The sequence below is a fragment of the Danaus plexippus genome, chromosome 25 (assembly GCF_018135715.1).
Source record: "Danaus plexippus chromosome 25, MEX_DaPlex, whole genome shotgun sequence".
NCBI classification, from domain to species: Eukaryota; Metazoa; Arthropoda; class Insecta; order Lepidoptera; family Nymphalidae; genus Danaus; species Danaus plexippus.
Window position 1 is genome coordinate 2,463,555 of NC_083553.1, and position 15,062 is coordinate 2,478,616.

Consider the following 15,062-nt stretch of genomic DNA (forward strand, 5'->3'; position numbering starts at 1 on the left):
AAATTTATCGTCGAATTATTCGAAACCAAGTCAAACCTTATTGTCACTCTTTTTTATGACAGGATGTCAATTTGAGATTTATTTACAAAGTAGGTATGATAAATGATTAATGACCATTCCAAGTTCGGACAACAGCACTCAAAGGAATATTTATTGTTTTTTTTTTTTGCGAAACGTGCATATATCTTACAGTAAGATAAAAATATGGCCCTCCCGACAGCACAACCGGCTGAAGTTTTACGAGCATGGCAGAAAGATGATCTTTATGAAAAACAACTGGCTGGTTCATTAGCACGACTTGTCCCTTCACATCATGCTTCAAAGGCAGTTCCAGTATCATCCGTACTGTATAAAACTTTCACAACTCTTAAAGACTTGCAAACGCTGGGTGAGGAATATTCTGGTATCGTACAGGTCGACGATTCCTTCCACAAATTGCCTAGTTTTATGTCCCGACTCTCCAGCATCTTGCTATCTGCTTTTGGTGAAAATTTAACGAGAAAAATACTTAATCATCTTGGTAAACAGGTGGAAAGTAATGCATATCTGAAACCTAAGGCACAGAACTTCCTGATGGTGATATTAAAGTCATTGAATAATATTGTGCCACAAATAGAGAGCATTCATCGCGCCCTGTCGTATATCAATGGTGGACCAATTCAGATAAGCAAAACTGTCACAGGTATAAATTATGTCCATGTTAGACCAGCTGCGGCCGCCTATTATGCTCACTTAAGATTATTAGGTATAGTAACATTACTTCATGCCTTTATATCCTGTGGTCACAGTGTTTACCAAGCAAAGAAACATATAGATGATATGGCGGACTTTCCAAATGAAGTAGACAGTAGTAAATCGTGTGTAGCTTGTCTGGAAGAGATAGTGAATCCCTGTGTATTGCAGTGTGGTCACTTGTTCTGTATGAACTGTTGTTACGGAGGTTTAGAAACTTGTCCATTGTGTCGGACCCCATTTACCAAGAATACAGTGGTCCCCCTAATGAATTACTGGCCTGGGAAAATGAAGTGAAAGCAATTGGAATGTCATAGACATATATGTACATATATAAGTATACATAGATTATACAAATAAGGGATCTTGTGGGCGAGATGAGAATTTACTGTAAAAAAATGTATTTACCAAGTGAATAAATATTATAAAACTGCAAAATAATAATAAATAGACTATTTTTTTTTTCCTTTTAAAGTGACTTCCTTTTTCTCAAAAATAAAATCCCGATAAAATAAATATTAACATTGCTTTATTTCATGAATAATAGCAAATACAAAATGTTAAAATTAATGTCTAGACAATTTATTAGTTTTAAATAAAAAAGGGGCATACCTTCACCCAAAAATATAATAATTGTATAGGTAATTTTTTTTTACATATATAAATTATTGTAACATAAAACAATGGAATAGTATTTACATTTTGTAAATTAAATGCAATATTTGTCTTATAAATGTCATATTTCATTATAAAATACGTTTTGAACAAATCACATTATATACTGAAAGTTGTCTATAAGCATTACATCATAGTAGATTCTCAACATCATCAGCTTCAAATAATAAATAATAACAAATTATAAACTATACTCAAACACAATTCTAAAGTCAACCAAATAGAAATGTTAAATAAACTAAAATTATATTTGAGATTTATATTAATAGTAACTTGTAATTATTTTTAAGGCATTTTTTTTTGTTCATGGCAAGATATTATTCAACCCGTAATAACTCAACATCAAAATACAGGGTGGCATTCGGCGGGATTACTCCCGGGTGCCCTCTGGAGCCATATGCAAAGTCTGGTGAACATGTCAGTCTTGCTCTTTCTCCTACAGACATCTGTTAAAAAAATGTTTCAATTAATATTCAGTGACAAATTAAGCCTCCTTTAAGGATTTTTGATTTTTTCTTTAAAAAAAAGTCTAATGTTTCAAATATTACACTGAACACATCTAGCATCAATCATGATGGAGAGCTGAAGGAATCGTTTAAAAAATATATATTGAATTAACATTTAATTACCTTCGCCAGGCCTTGATCCCAACCCTTAATAACGTCACCTTTACCCAATGTAAACTTGAAAGGTTGGCCGCGGTCTCTTGAAGAATCGAATTTTTTACCATTCTGCAGGGTTCCGGTGTAATGCACGACTACTGTTTGGCCAGCTTTAGGATATGTGGTGCCTAAAATAAGAAAAATATTTATATACCAAGCTTGTATTTATATTTTAATTACGTGCTAGGCTTTAAAGTAAATACCGTTGCCCGGTGAAATAGTTTCCACATCAACGCCCATTATGTTAGAGTTAAAAACAAATGGTAATGAATAAAAACTAGCAAAACACGAAAAGTCCTCTGATGCAGAATGCGAAAATTAACAAATGCCGACAGCGTAGTGTTGTACTGACATACACTATTTATAAATGTGACACTATTAGCAGTTTTATAAAGATTATTAGCAATTTTTGCTCCAAAATATTGTATAACTTGATTAAATGTCTTAAATTAACTGGAATGACACAATAATAATAAAATTCTATCGTATAACATATATTCCTCTAATTTCACCTTAGAACTCCGCATCCATGATACATCACTACTTCTGAAAAATAAATGTCAAAACATATTACATATGTCATATATTAGTTTTGATTCTTAAATAATAAATACATTTCTCCAATCGTCAACAAAACATCTTTTTACAAAATAATATATTTACAAGCGTTAACATGGTCTCCAGTGAAGAAGAAGCAGACGTCAAAACTGCTGATACTTTGGAGTGGGATGTTGATATGGAAATTCAATTGTTTTACGCTATGGCTAACCACAAGCCGGTCGGTATAAACAAACACTTTCAAATGGCTTGCATCTGGGAAAAGATGTCTAGTTCTATTACTAAAGAAATTACTACGCATGATATTTGGAAACATTTAGACACGTTGTATGACATGGCGATGTTGGATGACACGGAATCTATACCGTTTCCAAATCACGAGATGGCATTCTGTTTACCGGAGAATGAGTTCGGGAGTTTAATTAAACAAAAATGTAAAGAAACCATATTAGCTGATGATAGCGAAGGTATAACACATAGAGCTTTGTTTAAAAACGGTACTGTAATTTTTTCATCCATTTGATAATCAATGTAATCTTACAAAATTAGTGACGTAGTTTCATTCAAAAAACTTTACTTGTTTGCTTTCAATTTTCTAGTAATGTTACTGGTAAATTCAAATTCTTTGATTTATACGATTATTTTTAATTCAATAGATGGCAGAAGTCCATCACCAAAAACATCCACACCAAGAAGCAATTCAAGAGGGACTGCATCAAAAGACAACACACCTAAAGGTCGCATAATTTGGAAAATATCTAATACTATTTAAAGATTCATTTTCTTATTGAAATTATACATTTTAATTGTTTAAACTGAGGAGACATTATTATCTTTATAAATACTCTTTATTATTACCGTAAACCTTTTATCTTTAGCTGGAAGGAAAGATAGTATAAGTGCTCTTGCTACTAAGACAAGAAAGGAGAGTGGTAGTTCACACGCCTCTACTGACACTCCAAGTATTAAATCGGAAAAGGAATATGGTAAAAACTTAATATTATTAACTCTGGATGTTAATTAGTATTAAATATATATATATTATTTATGTACATAACTAGTCTAATTCTCAATACAGACTTAGTAATTTGTTTTGAATCAACTTTATATATTCAATAGACCGTAGACGGGATTCAAGAGATTCAAATGCCTCAGGACCGAAAGAGACGACAAGCAGTCGGAAATCAACATCACAAAGAGAGAAGCCAGCTAAGTCTAAACTTAACTCTGTAGCAGGTAAACCTCATATTTCATTGTTTTTATAATTGTTTATCGTACATTTTTGTTGGTAATTTCCGAATCGGGGTTGTATAATATCTGTATATAATTGATATGTTAATTTAAGGAGATGAAAAAATCACCACTTTGTGCATTTATGCTTCTATTGGTAGAATTAAATTTGAGTTCCATAAAATTTACTAAATTAAATAAATAAGTGAAGTAAGTTATTGTTATTAATTAAAAAGGCAAGGAAACAGTGATCAATATATCTATTACCTATATACATGAAATTTTTCAATTAACAATACAAGTAATTTATTCCTCTTCTGACCCAGCATATAATTATTACAGTTTTGTTTCTACTGACTTGACGCTACAGACAGGCAAATAAAATGGAACATACTAACATTATTGGTGAATTAAATTACCATTATAATAAATATTAATATCTCGAGATATATTTTAAGACAGCAATCCCACTTTACAGCAGGGTGGATATTTTCCGACCTCTTTATACATTTAAAATTGAATGTCAGATAATCCAGTTCGATATGCTTAGTAAATTACATATAAAGAATTAATAGTTTTTCATTTATACTTTGCACTAGACTACCTTACAATGTTAGGTAGGTTATTAATTGAGAAACATGCAACGCTATGTATGTATGCACTATACATTATTATGATGCAATATTGGACTAAGCATACAGTTCAGGAATGCAAAATTTGCTGTTTTATAAAAACTTAATATAAATGATACTAAATTTTCGGATTATTATGCGTTATTTTTTAATTTATAAAACTACATACTGCCGACGTTTCGGTTACTTTGCAGCAACGCCTCGTCTGCCCGTGATCACGGTTGCTGCAAACTAACCGAAACGTCGGGAGTATGTAGTTTAAAATAATGAAATGACGAGTAGTAATCGGAAAATATTAGTTTCGTTTAAATGAATACTCCTCAAAGTCTTAGATCTCATTAAGCGTAATATAAACTTCAGCCTGGGATTCCCCTGTCATAGACGAGGAGGGCGGCTCGCGTCGCGGGCGACGGCGTGCAAATACTTCAACCCCGCCTGCTACCACGCCAGCGAAACGGCGTCGCATGTGACATTCACACACACACTCCTACCACCATTTCTTCTGAAGTTCCATAGCCGTGAATATTTTGGTGGTGTACCATAGACTTTATATTTTAATTTAGGATTATAATGACGTGTATGTTATTGTGATTAAGCGATTATTTTGAATAAATTTGATTTTATAAAGTGATGTTTTATTTTAGCTAACCTTTGTGAATTATGTTGCTAAGTTTTTTACCTCCCAAAAATGTCTATATGAAAAGAGACAAGAAGTAGAAGGTAATAATAATAATAACTATTTCTGCTTCAATATCGTATCACAGGAACTTGGTTATTTTGGAAACGCAAATAATTTTACCAATTTATATCAATAATAATCTACCGAATCTGATCATAATAATCAGTTGTTTATTTATTAAAAATAATATATGGGTTTACTGATATGAATCAAAAATAATATGACTTGGCCGAATTGACACTTCTTGTGGAGCGCAAAGAACTGTCCGTTATAGGCCCAGGGAACCTAAAAATATAAAAAATCTTAACATCAAGTTCTATACCAGGTTTACAAAAATATCTAATATAAACATTTTAAAGTTATAAGCATTATGTAATTGTTAATTTCAGTCACCAAAATCAGCATATAGTTTGCACCTTAAAATTAAGAGACGGTTTTATACGTTACATATACTTCAAGGTAGGATATATGAGACTAAAATCTTAATAATACCTAAGTGTAAATTAGAATTACAGGTCTGTAAGTAAAGTTCTGATATTGTAAGTCAGTGTTTTTTTGGACAACTATGGAGAAATTGAATCTATTTGAATTTTTGCGAAAGTCTTAGATCTCATTAAACTGAATCTATAAGTATGGATAATACAAGAAACTTCAATATAATTGTAAAATATACTAAGCTTGTTAGGTGGAATTTGATTGGTGTAAATAGCGTAAATCAGTACCTCTAAAATACATTTGTTAATGATAATTTCAAGGACATAAATATCATTTATATGCATTACTATTCACCCTTATTTTAGCCACAGTTGGTCTAAACTCTAACGCTTAAAAATTGTTATGTTAACATGACATAAACGAGCCATCGCAGATTCTTTCCGCCTTTGCCACGGCACTGTCCTTAAGAATTGAAACTCGGCATATTAGTATAAAATATATAGAATTAAATTTCTCTGTGTTTAGATATAGTTATAGTTTGTGCTTGATGATCCTTTGAGCTTTTGTGAGGGAGCTTATATTATAAAGAAAAATTATTGCATGTTTATTTTTCATATTATCTGTCGATTTTCGATTATAGCATGTAGTTTTCAAAAATAGTTTTCCTTTTAGCTTAAAATATAACGATAACTCGATGTTTATAATTAAACTCTATATTTGTTTTAAAACTCGTAATCTACAGATAGTAGGGTTGGTTATCATCCATTTCTTTTGGATGCTATTCCGATGATTATGATTTTTAATAATAAGACTAAATATAATTTTCGGTAATTTTTCTTGCAGACGAAATAAAAATAATATTTTTGGAGAAAACAAACAAAAATCTTTTTACACTTTAGTAATAATTGTAGTCTGTAATATTTCATCTGTTATTGTGATGTCAATGTGACTTACGTTTGGTCTTCATAATTATGAAATATGAAGTGTATGTCAGTTTATACTCGATTTAGGTTGTTGATGAGTTTTTCTAGATGCAATAAAACCTTAAGAATATATATATTAAACCAAAGAAGATTTTATGGTTAAAAAATTTACTACGAATAAAGATGGCAAATCATTATGAAGTGCCAAATTGGTACGTTAAATTAATACTTCTAGAGAATACAATGAACGTTTTAATACCGCCATTCACGGCGCTTCATTTTTACTTATGTTCTTTAATAAATAATAAAATAAATAATTTAATTTCCTAAAATTTCTCCTTTACGTCAAATACTGTTGGTGTTATCCTTCTATATTATAAATTTGCAGGGCCGGAAAGCCTCCAACAGGTCTTCATTTAGACGTATTAAAAGGCGATAAGTTGATTCAGAAACTGATGATAGACGAGAAGAAATGCTACCTTTTTGGCCGTAACCCCCAAATGAATGACTTTTGCATCGATCATGCTAGTTGTTCTAGAGTGCATGCAGCTTTTGTTTATCACAAACACTTAAATAGAGCTTTTTTAGTTGATCTGGGTAGCAGTAAGTATGAAAATACTTTTAAATACATTCCAATTTGTAATATCAAAGAATTCTTATATTGCATTTTCAAAAAATGTTAATAAGTACTATTCTGTTTCCCAAATGTAATGCTTTGTGCTTTTTACTAGCCCATAACTTTGATGTTATTGAGATCCAAGTTATTTAAGGTATAATATGATAGTATTGTTTTTAATTAAGTTTCTTACAAACATTTTAATTTCAGCACATGGCACCTTTATCGGTCAAATGCGTTTAGAGGCCCACAAACCTACACAATTACCGATTGATTCTAACTTTCATTTTGGAGCGTCCACAAGAAACTATATTATTAGGTAAATCTATCAAACTTTGAAAAAAAACTATATAATATAAATTGAATTGCCTTAGATTTAATAAAATTTCTTATAAATATTACAAATTATCTTAATTATGTATTACAAATATATATAAATCTACCAACACACTTATATATAAAAGTCTATAGTCAAATTCATGTTACATCTGTTTTCATAGAGAAAGACCAACAGGTAATTCGAGAGGTATAATGGAAGATCTTCCAAATACAGAGACCGAAGGAGCCCTTCTTGGACTGCCAGAGACTCAGACTGAATTAGATGTAAGTTATATTGAAGTGTAGTAATTTCTTCTCTTTGTGGGGAAATTTCATTAACATTACAATAATTAATAAGACTGTATAAATGGGTTATTATCTGCAACCCACTGTATGTGACTATATTGTATGATCGAAAAAGGTACAAAATCTTCTCAGATCTGGAAAGAAGTCATTCGCTTGAAGATACCTTAGGCTTTTAAAGTGCTTAGTACTAAATTATTCTGATAAAAGACTTATTGATATAGGTAGCTATGTTGTTAGCCTGCATACATTGTATGTGGGGCTATGCAAGATGCTTAGGAAAGAAAGATTTCTGTTAAAAACACTGTAACTTGACGTAAATGTGTTTGTACTAATGAGATCTAAGATTTTCTTGAGTAATCATTGAAATAGATATATTATTTTTAACAACATACTCCCGACGTTTCGGTTACTTTGCAGCAACCGTGATCACGGGCAGACGAGATTTTTATTTCGTGTGTTCGTAATCTACACCACATTTTATTGAAATGGTTGGTTGGCCATATACAGTTTGATGGAATTGTTGGCCACCTTGTGTGTGTGCAATTTTGCTACCGGTCCTTATGAATGCTTGAATTAACATACGCATGCTCATTCAAATCGCAGTAAGGGATAAAAACAATTTTTTTTCAAGTATACCATCTAATTAAATTCACACGACATCACAACGAGAAATGCTAAAAACAAAAATTCTTACAATTTCATGTGACAAATAGTTGGTGGCCGTCACATTTTTTCTTGCCAGCATGTCTTCCACACTATTGCTCTAGAATCAGTGTCTTTGAGCCCATTTAAGAGTCACATGATGAGCCAGGTGAAGCTTTGAGGCATAACTAACATTTATAGAGGATCTGATAGTGTAGATCCAGGATCTGAAGATCGTTGTCTGTTAGATAAGATATTTGCGGTTTTTCTATAGAGGTCAAACACTACTCAGTACTACGATTCTATTGTTCGGGTCCTCTGAAAAGTTCCATGTTCCACCCTGATGTAACTCGTCAGTGAAATTCTGTGTTTATATTCAATCTTTCGCGTCGTATTTCTTGTCATATACATATTGTTTTTCCAACTATTATAACTGACCAAAAGAATCCAATAGTCCTCGTAGGCTTTATCCAAAATGAATGGATAAAGTCTACGAGTAGTAATATTGTATTTGTCCTTCATAGCTTGTGACTACAGACAGTCCAATAGCGCCACAACACAGTCACACATTACGATTTTATAGTGAATTAAGTAATTTGATATAATCATTAATTCTTCACCTCATGTGTCTTTCGAAATAAGTGATATAATAATCTTGGGAGACATAATATCTGTTCTTGGTGTTTATACAGAATAATTGGAACGGTAAAAATGATCTTTGATTAAACAAAAAGTTATTGTTTATAAGCTAGTAAGAAACCAACACGAAGAGTGCTATGATTAATCCATATTATGCTTTCGAACAGAACTTGACGGAATTCAATACAGCTCACAACAGAAGAATATCTATGCTGGGAATATCTACAGATGATGGTAGTGACGTCATAAAGGTAACATTTATATATATTATTATAATGATTATTTCTTTATATTTTTTTATTTTATTTCTAATGGTGTCATAATTATTATGTGTCGATATTTTTAATCTACATTTTTAGTGATTTTGTAGTTTTTTTTTTTTACTAATATTTTCAGTTGGTATTACTTTCAGCCAGCAACAGGTACTAAACGGACGCAAGCGATGCCGTTAGGAGTGACAAAGAAACAAAAAAGAAATGTGTCTTTCAATGAGGAAGTAGATATTATCAACCCTGAGGACATTGACCCCACCATCGGCAGATTCAGGAACTTAGTCAGGTCTACGATTGTACCTAATGCTAATACTCCAAGCAGAAAGTTGAAATTACAGAGTGCAGATGAAAGTAAGTATTTTATGTAGTTACCCAGATTAAAAAATATATATACATATATGACTAATATTATGTCAACAACCATACATTAGATTTACCAAACAATATTTATTATCTATATTCTATCTTCCCATTTTAGTAAAATCATTTTAAAATATATTTTGGTTTATAACTGTAAAACACTAACTTCTCATAGTAGTGTGAAAAAACCTTTACTACATACAACTACAGTTATATGCATATAATTTTGGACAAAATATATAACATATCTATTCTCAGGTCAGCATCATCATTCTCTCAGGCTGCAAGAGATCTGTCGGGGCAATAATTTGTATTCCGACTTACCGGCCCCAAGTTCTCACCTTAGCTTGATTGGAGCTCGGTTAGTGATGTGATATGATCTTAACAATAAATATTACATGTGTTTTATCTGGCAATACCAGTTGCTTTTTTAATCTGTTATGGAATTATGAATAACTTCCTTTGTGACTAAATGATCTTAGTTTGAAAGTATTAGGTATTATGTTTGTTGCTTACACAAAAACTACTACACGGATTTTGATGTATATCTAATGACCTAGCTTAAAATGATATGTATATTAGGTTTTAACTTATACAGTAATTTCCCGCAATTAACTATGGAAGTTTGTATGAAGTTTTATTTTGTATGCAGTCACACTCCAGATGGCGCTACCAGTTAGTTAGCACATCTATTTTATTTAAACATAATTTAGTAATTTCTTAAATGTGATTGCAATCGCGGGTATAAACAAGTTATGTTCATTTATATAAAACCTAAACTGTATAAAGTTAATTGAATACAAAATTTAATAACAATTATAAAAATTATTTGCTTATTATTTCAGATTGGGTCTAATGTTGCCAAACCCTGCACCAGATGTAGAATTAGAGGGTCCAGAACCCCACCTCAATATAAACCCGCCGTTGCCTAACAGTGGTATGTATAAAATAGTTAATCTTAACTATATGAGTGCTTTGAGTTATTTTAAGTAATCTCTATAATGTGTTCTTATTACGACTAATATTAATTAAATAAAAACCGTTCAGTAATTTTTGGAAGAGAGACAAACATCCATAATCATATTTATAAATAGTCATCTCTATGACTTTTGCAATGTTTTTTTTTTATATTTTCTTGTGGAAATTATAACAATAATATTGGAGTTATATCCAGTGTCAGGTGTAGTTAACCTATAGTTTTAAATTTTCACCTTTATTTACTTTTCATTAAAGTGCATTTTAACAATAATTCTGGTAGTGATATTGTCTCTCCCACTATTTTAACCTATATAAACAGTTGCAGAGGAATCAGCGCCATCTAGCGAGCCCAAGAGGAAGAAATATGCGAAGGAGGCGTGGCCCGGAAGGAAACCGGCTCTTATACCAAGTGTCTAAACTTATACATAATAATATACGTTTTAATTATATTATACGTTGCTATTATATAATATGTATTGTTAATTCGTTCATGAAACCTCCTAGAAATAATTTTACATTTGAAATAAATTAAAAAAAGAGTGATAGAAGCAAATAAATAAATAATTTTTCCAGGTATATATTTTATTAAATAAATTTTAAAGTATCAAATTAAATTAAATATATATTTTTTTGTTTTTATCATACAAAAACATATAAAAAGAGCATTAAATTACGAATAGTTTTATATATATATACAGTTGAAGGCATGAAAAAATTACATAAAAATTAAATCTCACGAAATATTCATCAAAGTGAAGATAATTAGGAACAATTTTTACATAACTCCCGCCATATTATGGCTCTTAAAAAAAATCAAAATAAAAAATTCCACTCTATTGATATAATGAAAATATTTAGCACTAAGCTCTGTAAGAACTATTTGTTCCTATAATTTTAAATCAAGCAACACTTAAATGTTGATGGAAACATTGGAATTGATAAATAGGTTTTATACCGTACTATGAACGTCTCCTAAATTTTGTTACTTACTTCAAGATATAATTTAGTTAGTTACTTAGTTAAAGATATAAATTTAGTTACTTAAAGATTTAATTTAAAAAAACATAGATTAATTATCATAGATTATTGTATATGATTTAATAGAAATTATATACAAGAAGTTATGGTTTTAGTGTTTTATAATATCTTGGAAAATTAAAAAGATTATTACAGGATTTACTGTGATTCTCACAGTTCCGGCTAATGTACAATAGATGTATAATTATACTTAATGTATATTTATACAATTTATGATAATTTTATAAGTAAATGTAAAAGCAATAAATTTTTTAAAATATACACACTGTTTTTTAATTAATTCAAGTTTCAAAATGTTTTTCATTTATTTAAATTATCTGATGTATTAAGTAGACTAAAAAATCCTTATTTAAATATCTTAAGTAATAATGATTTAGATAGGAGCCCCTTGCTTGTCTAGGGACTTGCGACTTACACCTGGGTCACAAGTCCCAGGCACTCTTGAAGCTCCTCTCCCTGCGACGCGATGGCCCCGGCACCCGCACGGTGAATCCATTGCATGATGAGAAGTTTTGTCTATTGATATTTAATTTAAATACTTGTTCAATTCTTAGTTCTATAATCCTTATAAAATCAATAAGCTCGCAATCACTAGCTTCCAGTGGAGTGCACACCATAGATGCAAATAAGCACTGCATACCCTACCCATATAACAACTAAACCTATATTGTTTAATTTTTATTTACATACTTTTAATCATACATTACGAAATATTTTTACAGACATTTAAAATGATATTTGATTCACGATTTGTTAAAAGTGCCATCTATCAATGTAAAACCGAAACATTTCGAAAAACGGCGGTAGGCACATCTACTCGGTGCTTATTTTCCATACAAAAATTCTCAAGGACGATCTACAAATCTCGTGTTGTATGAGAAAATGTTTGCATGCGTGTGTGCAAAAACCTACGCATGTGTTGTATCCGAGAAGCACTGCATCCTTTGTATCGTTTAAAATGTCTTAGAAAGTCCGTTAATTGTCAAATGAAACGGAACTCTCTGATTGGTCGGTAAACTATTCATATATTTTTTTTCGCCATATTGTTATTATTGAATAATATCATGTCTTTCTAAGCGCAAGTGAATAAGTTTTAAGTAGCTAATTAGTAAATAGTGAATAAATTTATTAACGAATTATGGAAAATAATAACTGATGTGTTTAACGAAATTAATTACGAGTAAATTTTCAATTGTCGTATGAGTTTTGAATTTGTCGTTGTCGTTTGTTGTTATTTGATGATACAATTAAAATAATTACAAAGGGAAGGTGTGTGACCAGTTCAGGGTGAACTAAAAGAAAGGTAAGGTTATTCGTTTTAATAAACAGTATTATGATAGTTTTAATAAGCTAGCAGGTTGTGTACACACAAATAAATTATTTTCTTTTCCTTGTTTATTGTTTTAAAATAATAATAACAATGTTTGGATCTTTACTGGATATTCCAATTTAAACAACTTTTATAAAGCGGTGATGAACAAATCGTAATCGTTCTAAGATACTTTCGTGGCTCACACAGATTACAGAGGTAGTTGAGAGATTCATAAAATATATAGATGTTCGTTCTGATCGGATTACTGTAACTTTATGATCGAATATTATCAATGTTTAAATGAAACTAATATTTTCGGATTACTTCGCGTATTTTATTGTGTTTAAAAACCACATACTCCCAACGTTTCGGTTAGTTTGCAGCAACCGTGATCACGGCAGACATGTCGTCTGCCCGTTAAAATATTAAATTACGCATAGTAATTCAAAAATATTAGTTTCATTTAAATAAATAATTGCGGAAGATCTCGTTTTGTGTCAATGGTTTAGAGGATGAAATTATGATGAAAATTACCCTACTCCAAATCTTTGTGCACGCCACTGCTAGCTTGAACCGGATTCAAATTAACAAATCATTAAGTAAGGTCTTTTACTGTTTTATTATACATCAGAATGTAATATAATGTTTCTATCAATCAATCAGTGACATATATATATATGTAATAATTCTTTATAAAAACGATAAAATAATAAACACATATTGTTATTGAACCACAATAACGTTGGAGGTACACTTTCAGTCTTGATTTTTAATATTCAGCGTTACTTCCAGTAATGACTTACAATTTTTTCCTCCTCTTACAAATTTGTCCTAAGACGACAGAATGTATGAAACGTGACCTAGTCTTCGCCGGCGAAGGCGGTCTGTGTTGTTGTTGTAATTTTGTATTAATGGGGTATTTGTGTCTGTATTGTCGGTTGTTATTTTGTAGTCAGGGTCTTAGAGAATGTGGTTAGGACGCCTCTTGCCATTGGGGAGTTGGGAGACCAGGAATAGTCGCACGCTTTAACAATTAACGGATTGGGATATACCATCGCGGTCTCGAAAAATCGCTTTTAGATCGTCTTGAAATGTGTTGCTATCCTAGAAAGTTGGAGATCCCTATGTAGAGCGGAGTTCCTGATGTACCACGCCTGATGTACCACCTGAGCACGCGTTTCTTACGACATGACAGGAATTGTGCAGGTCTTGTAAAGTATGACCTTGGTTCTAAGGGACATTTTACTTTTCCTTCAGATCAGAGGGTATAGCCGACCCAGGAAGTAGGCCGCTTGATTTCTCACTATTTGAATATGTGGTCTTACAAAATGTCTGAAGTCAGTATTTATAGTTTTCAAATACAAGGTGATACTTAAATGTTGCCATTACAAAATAACAATGGTTCACTATTATAGTATATTATAATTAGTACGGCACGGAATGCGCCAATTTTAACAAGAGTATCCAATTCTCGTCCTAATTTATAATATGTTTACTTATTAGTTTGAATTTGTTACGTTAAGATTTAACCAATGTGGCACCATTTATTTAAATTTCATAAAGACAGAAAGTTATAGCGATATTGTTACTTATAAAATAAATGTTTAATTTAGATATATTTCAATATTAAAATATTACAATAACTAGAGGCTGAATGCTCAGTGCTGAATGCTGTATGCAACCAAAGTGCCCTATAGCCAATACTTTTATATCTTTACGACTTTACTGTATTATAGAAAACTGTTTTCAAATTGGAACTCTAAGTTATTTGTTATAAGAACCTATTTTGTTTGTTTTGAATATTCACAATAAACAGGTGAAATTGAACCCTATTTGCAATATATAAAATCGATATTCCTTTGCTCAATTAGCAATTTCATACGAACATGTACTGTTGTCTGTATAAGTGGCCATTTGAGTGTTTTAGTTGCGCATCAACGTTATTAAGGGTACTACTCATTCAGTGTAATAGTGGTTATGAACCGTAGTTCATTATATTTACTTACTTATTTAATAGTATATATAATTGCTTTTTAGAAAAATATCTTCAGTAAT

General features: G+C 31.0%; 4 protein-coding genes across 8 annotated transcripts; 3 read left to right on the forward strand and 1 right to left on the reverse strand.

The window, feature by feature from the left end:
- The first annotated feature begins 46 nt into the window (after nt 1–46).
- Nucleotides 47–1,166, forward strand: LOC116775291 (peroxisome biogenesis factor 10). The gene has a single exon (XM_032668160.2). The coding sequence runs from the start codon at nt 205–207 to the stop codon at nt 1,027–1,029; it is 825 nt and encodes a 274-aa protein (XP_032524051.2). The 5' UTR covers nt 47–204; the 3' UTR covers nt 1,030–1,166.
- A 75-nt stretch (nt 1,167–1,241) lies between these two features.
- On the reverse strand, nt 1,242–2,431 carry LOC116775204 (peptidyl-prolyl cis-trans isomerase FKBP1A-like). Its single transcript, XM_032668053.2, has 3 exons — nt 2,273–2,431; nt 2,037–2,197; nt 1,242–1,853 (listed from the first exon to the last, which is right to left on the reverse strand). Exons 1-3 carry the CDS (start codon nt 2,307–2,309, stop codon nt 1,725–1,727), a joined length of 327 nt encoding a protein of 108 aa, XP_032523944.1. The 5' UTR covers nt 2,310–2,431; the 3' UTR covers nt 1,242–1,724.
- A 195-nt stretch (nt 2,432–2,626) lies between these two features.
- LOC116775203 (MRG/MORF4L-binding protein) lies at nt 2,627–5,116 on the forward strand. 5 transcript variants are annotated; one of them, XM_061524585.1, is made up of 5 exons: nt 2,627–3,124; nt 3,284–3,364; nt 3,506–3,613; nt 3,783–3,863; nt 4,850–5,116. In XM_061524585.1, exons 1-5 carry the CDS (start codon nt 2,743–2,745, stop codon nt 4,957–4,959), a joined length of 762 nt encoding a protein of 253 aa, XP_061380569.1. In that variant the 5' UTR covers nt 2,627–2,742; the 3' UTR covers nt 4,960–5,116. The 5 variants fall into 5 exon arrangements, with proteins under 5 accessions (XP_061380569.1, XP_061380570.1, XP_032523941.2 ...); XM_061524586.1 differs by having other exon boundaries at nt 4,871–5,116; XM_032668050.2 differs by having other exon boundaries at nt 2,631–3,124; nt 3,747–3,863.
- A 1,458-nt stretch (nt 5,117–6,574) lies between these two features.
- On the forward strand, nt 6,575–11,127 carry LOC116775292 (nuclear inhibitor of protein phosphatase 1). Its single transcript, XM_032668161.2, has 9 exons — nt 6,575–6,738; nt 6,915–7,129; nt 7,353–7,461; nt 7,643–7,745; nt 9,215–9,298; nt 9,460–9,670; nt 9,938–10,040; nt 10,525–10,616; nt 10,977–11,127. The coding sequence occupies exons 1-9, from the start codon at nt 6,710–6,712 to the stop codon at nt 11,072–11,074; spliced, it is 1,044 nt and encodes a 347-aa protein (XP_032524052.1). The 5' UTR covers nt 6,575–6,709; the 3' UTR covers nt 11,075–11,127.
- The last annotated feature ends 3,935 nt before the right edge of the window (nt 11,128–15,062 follow it).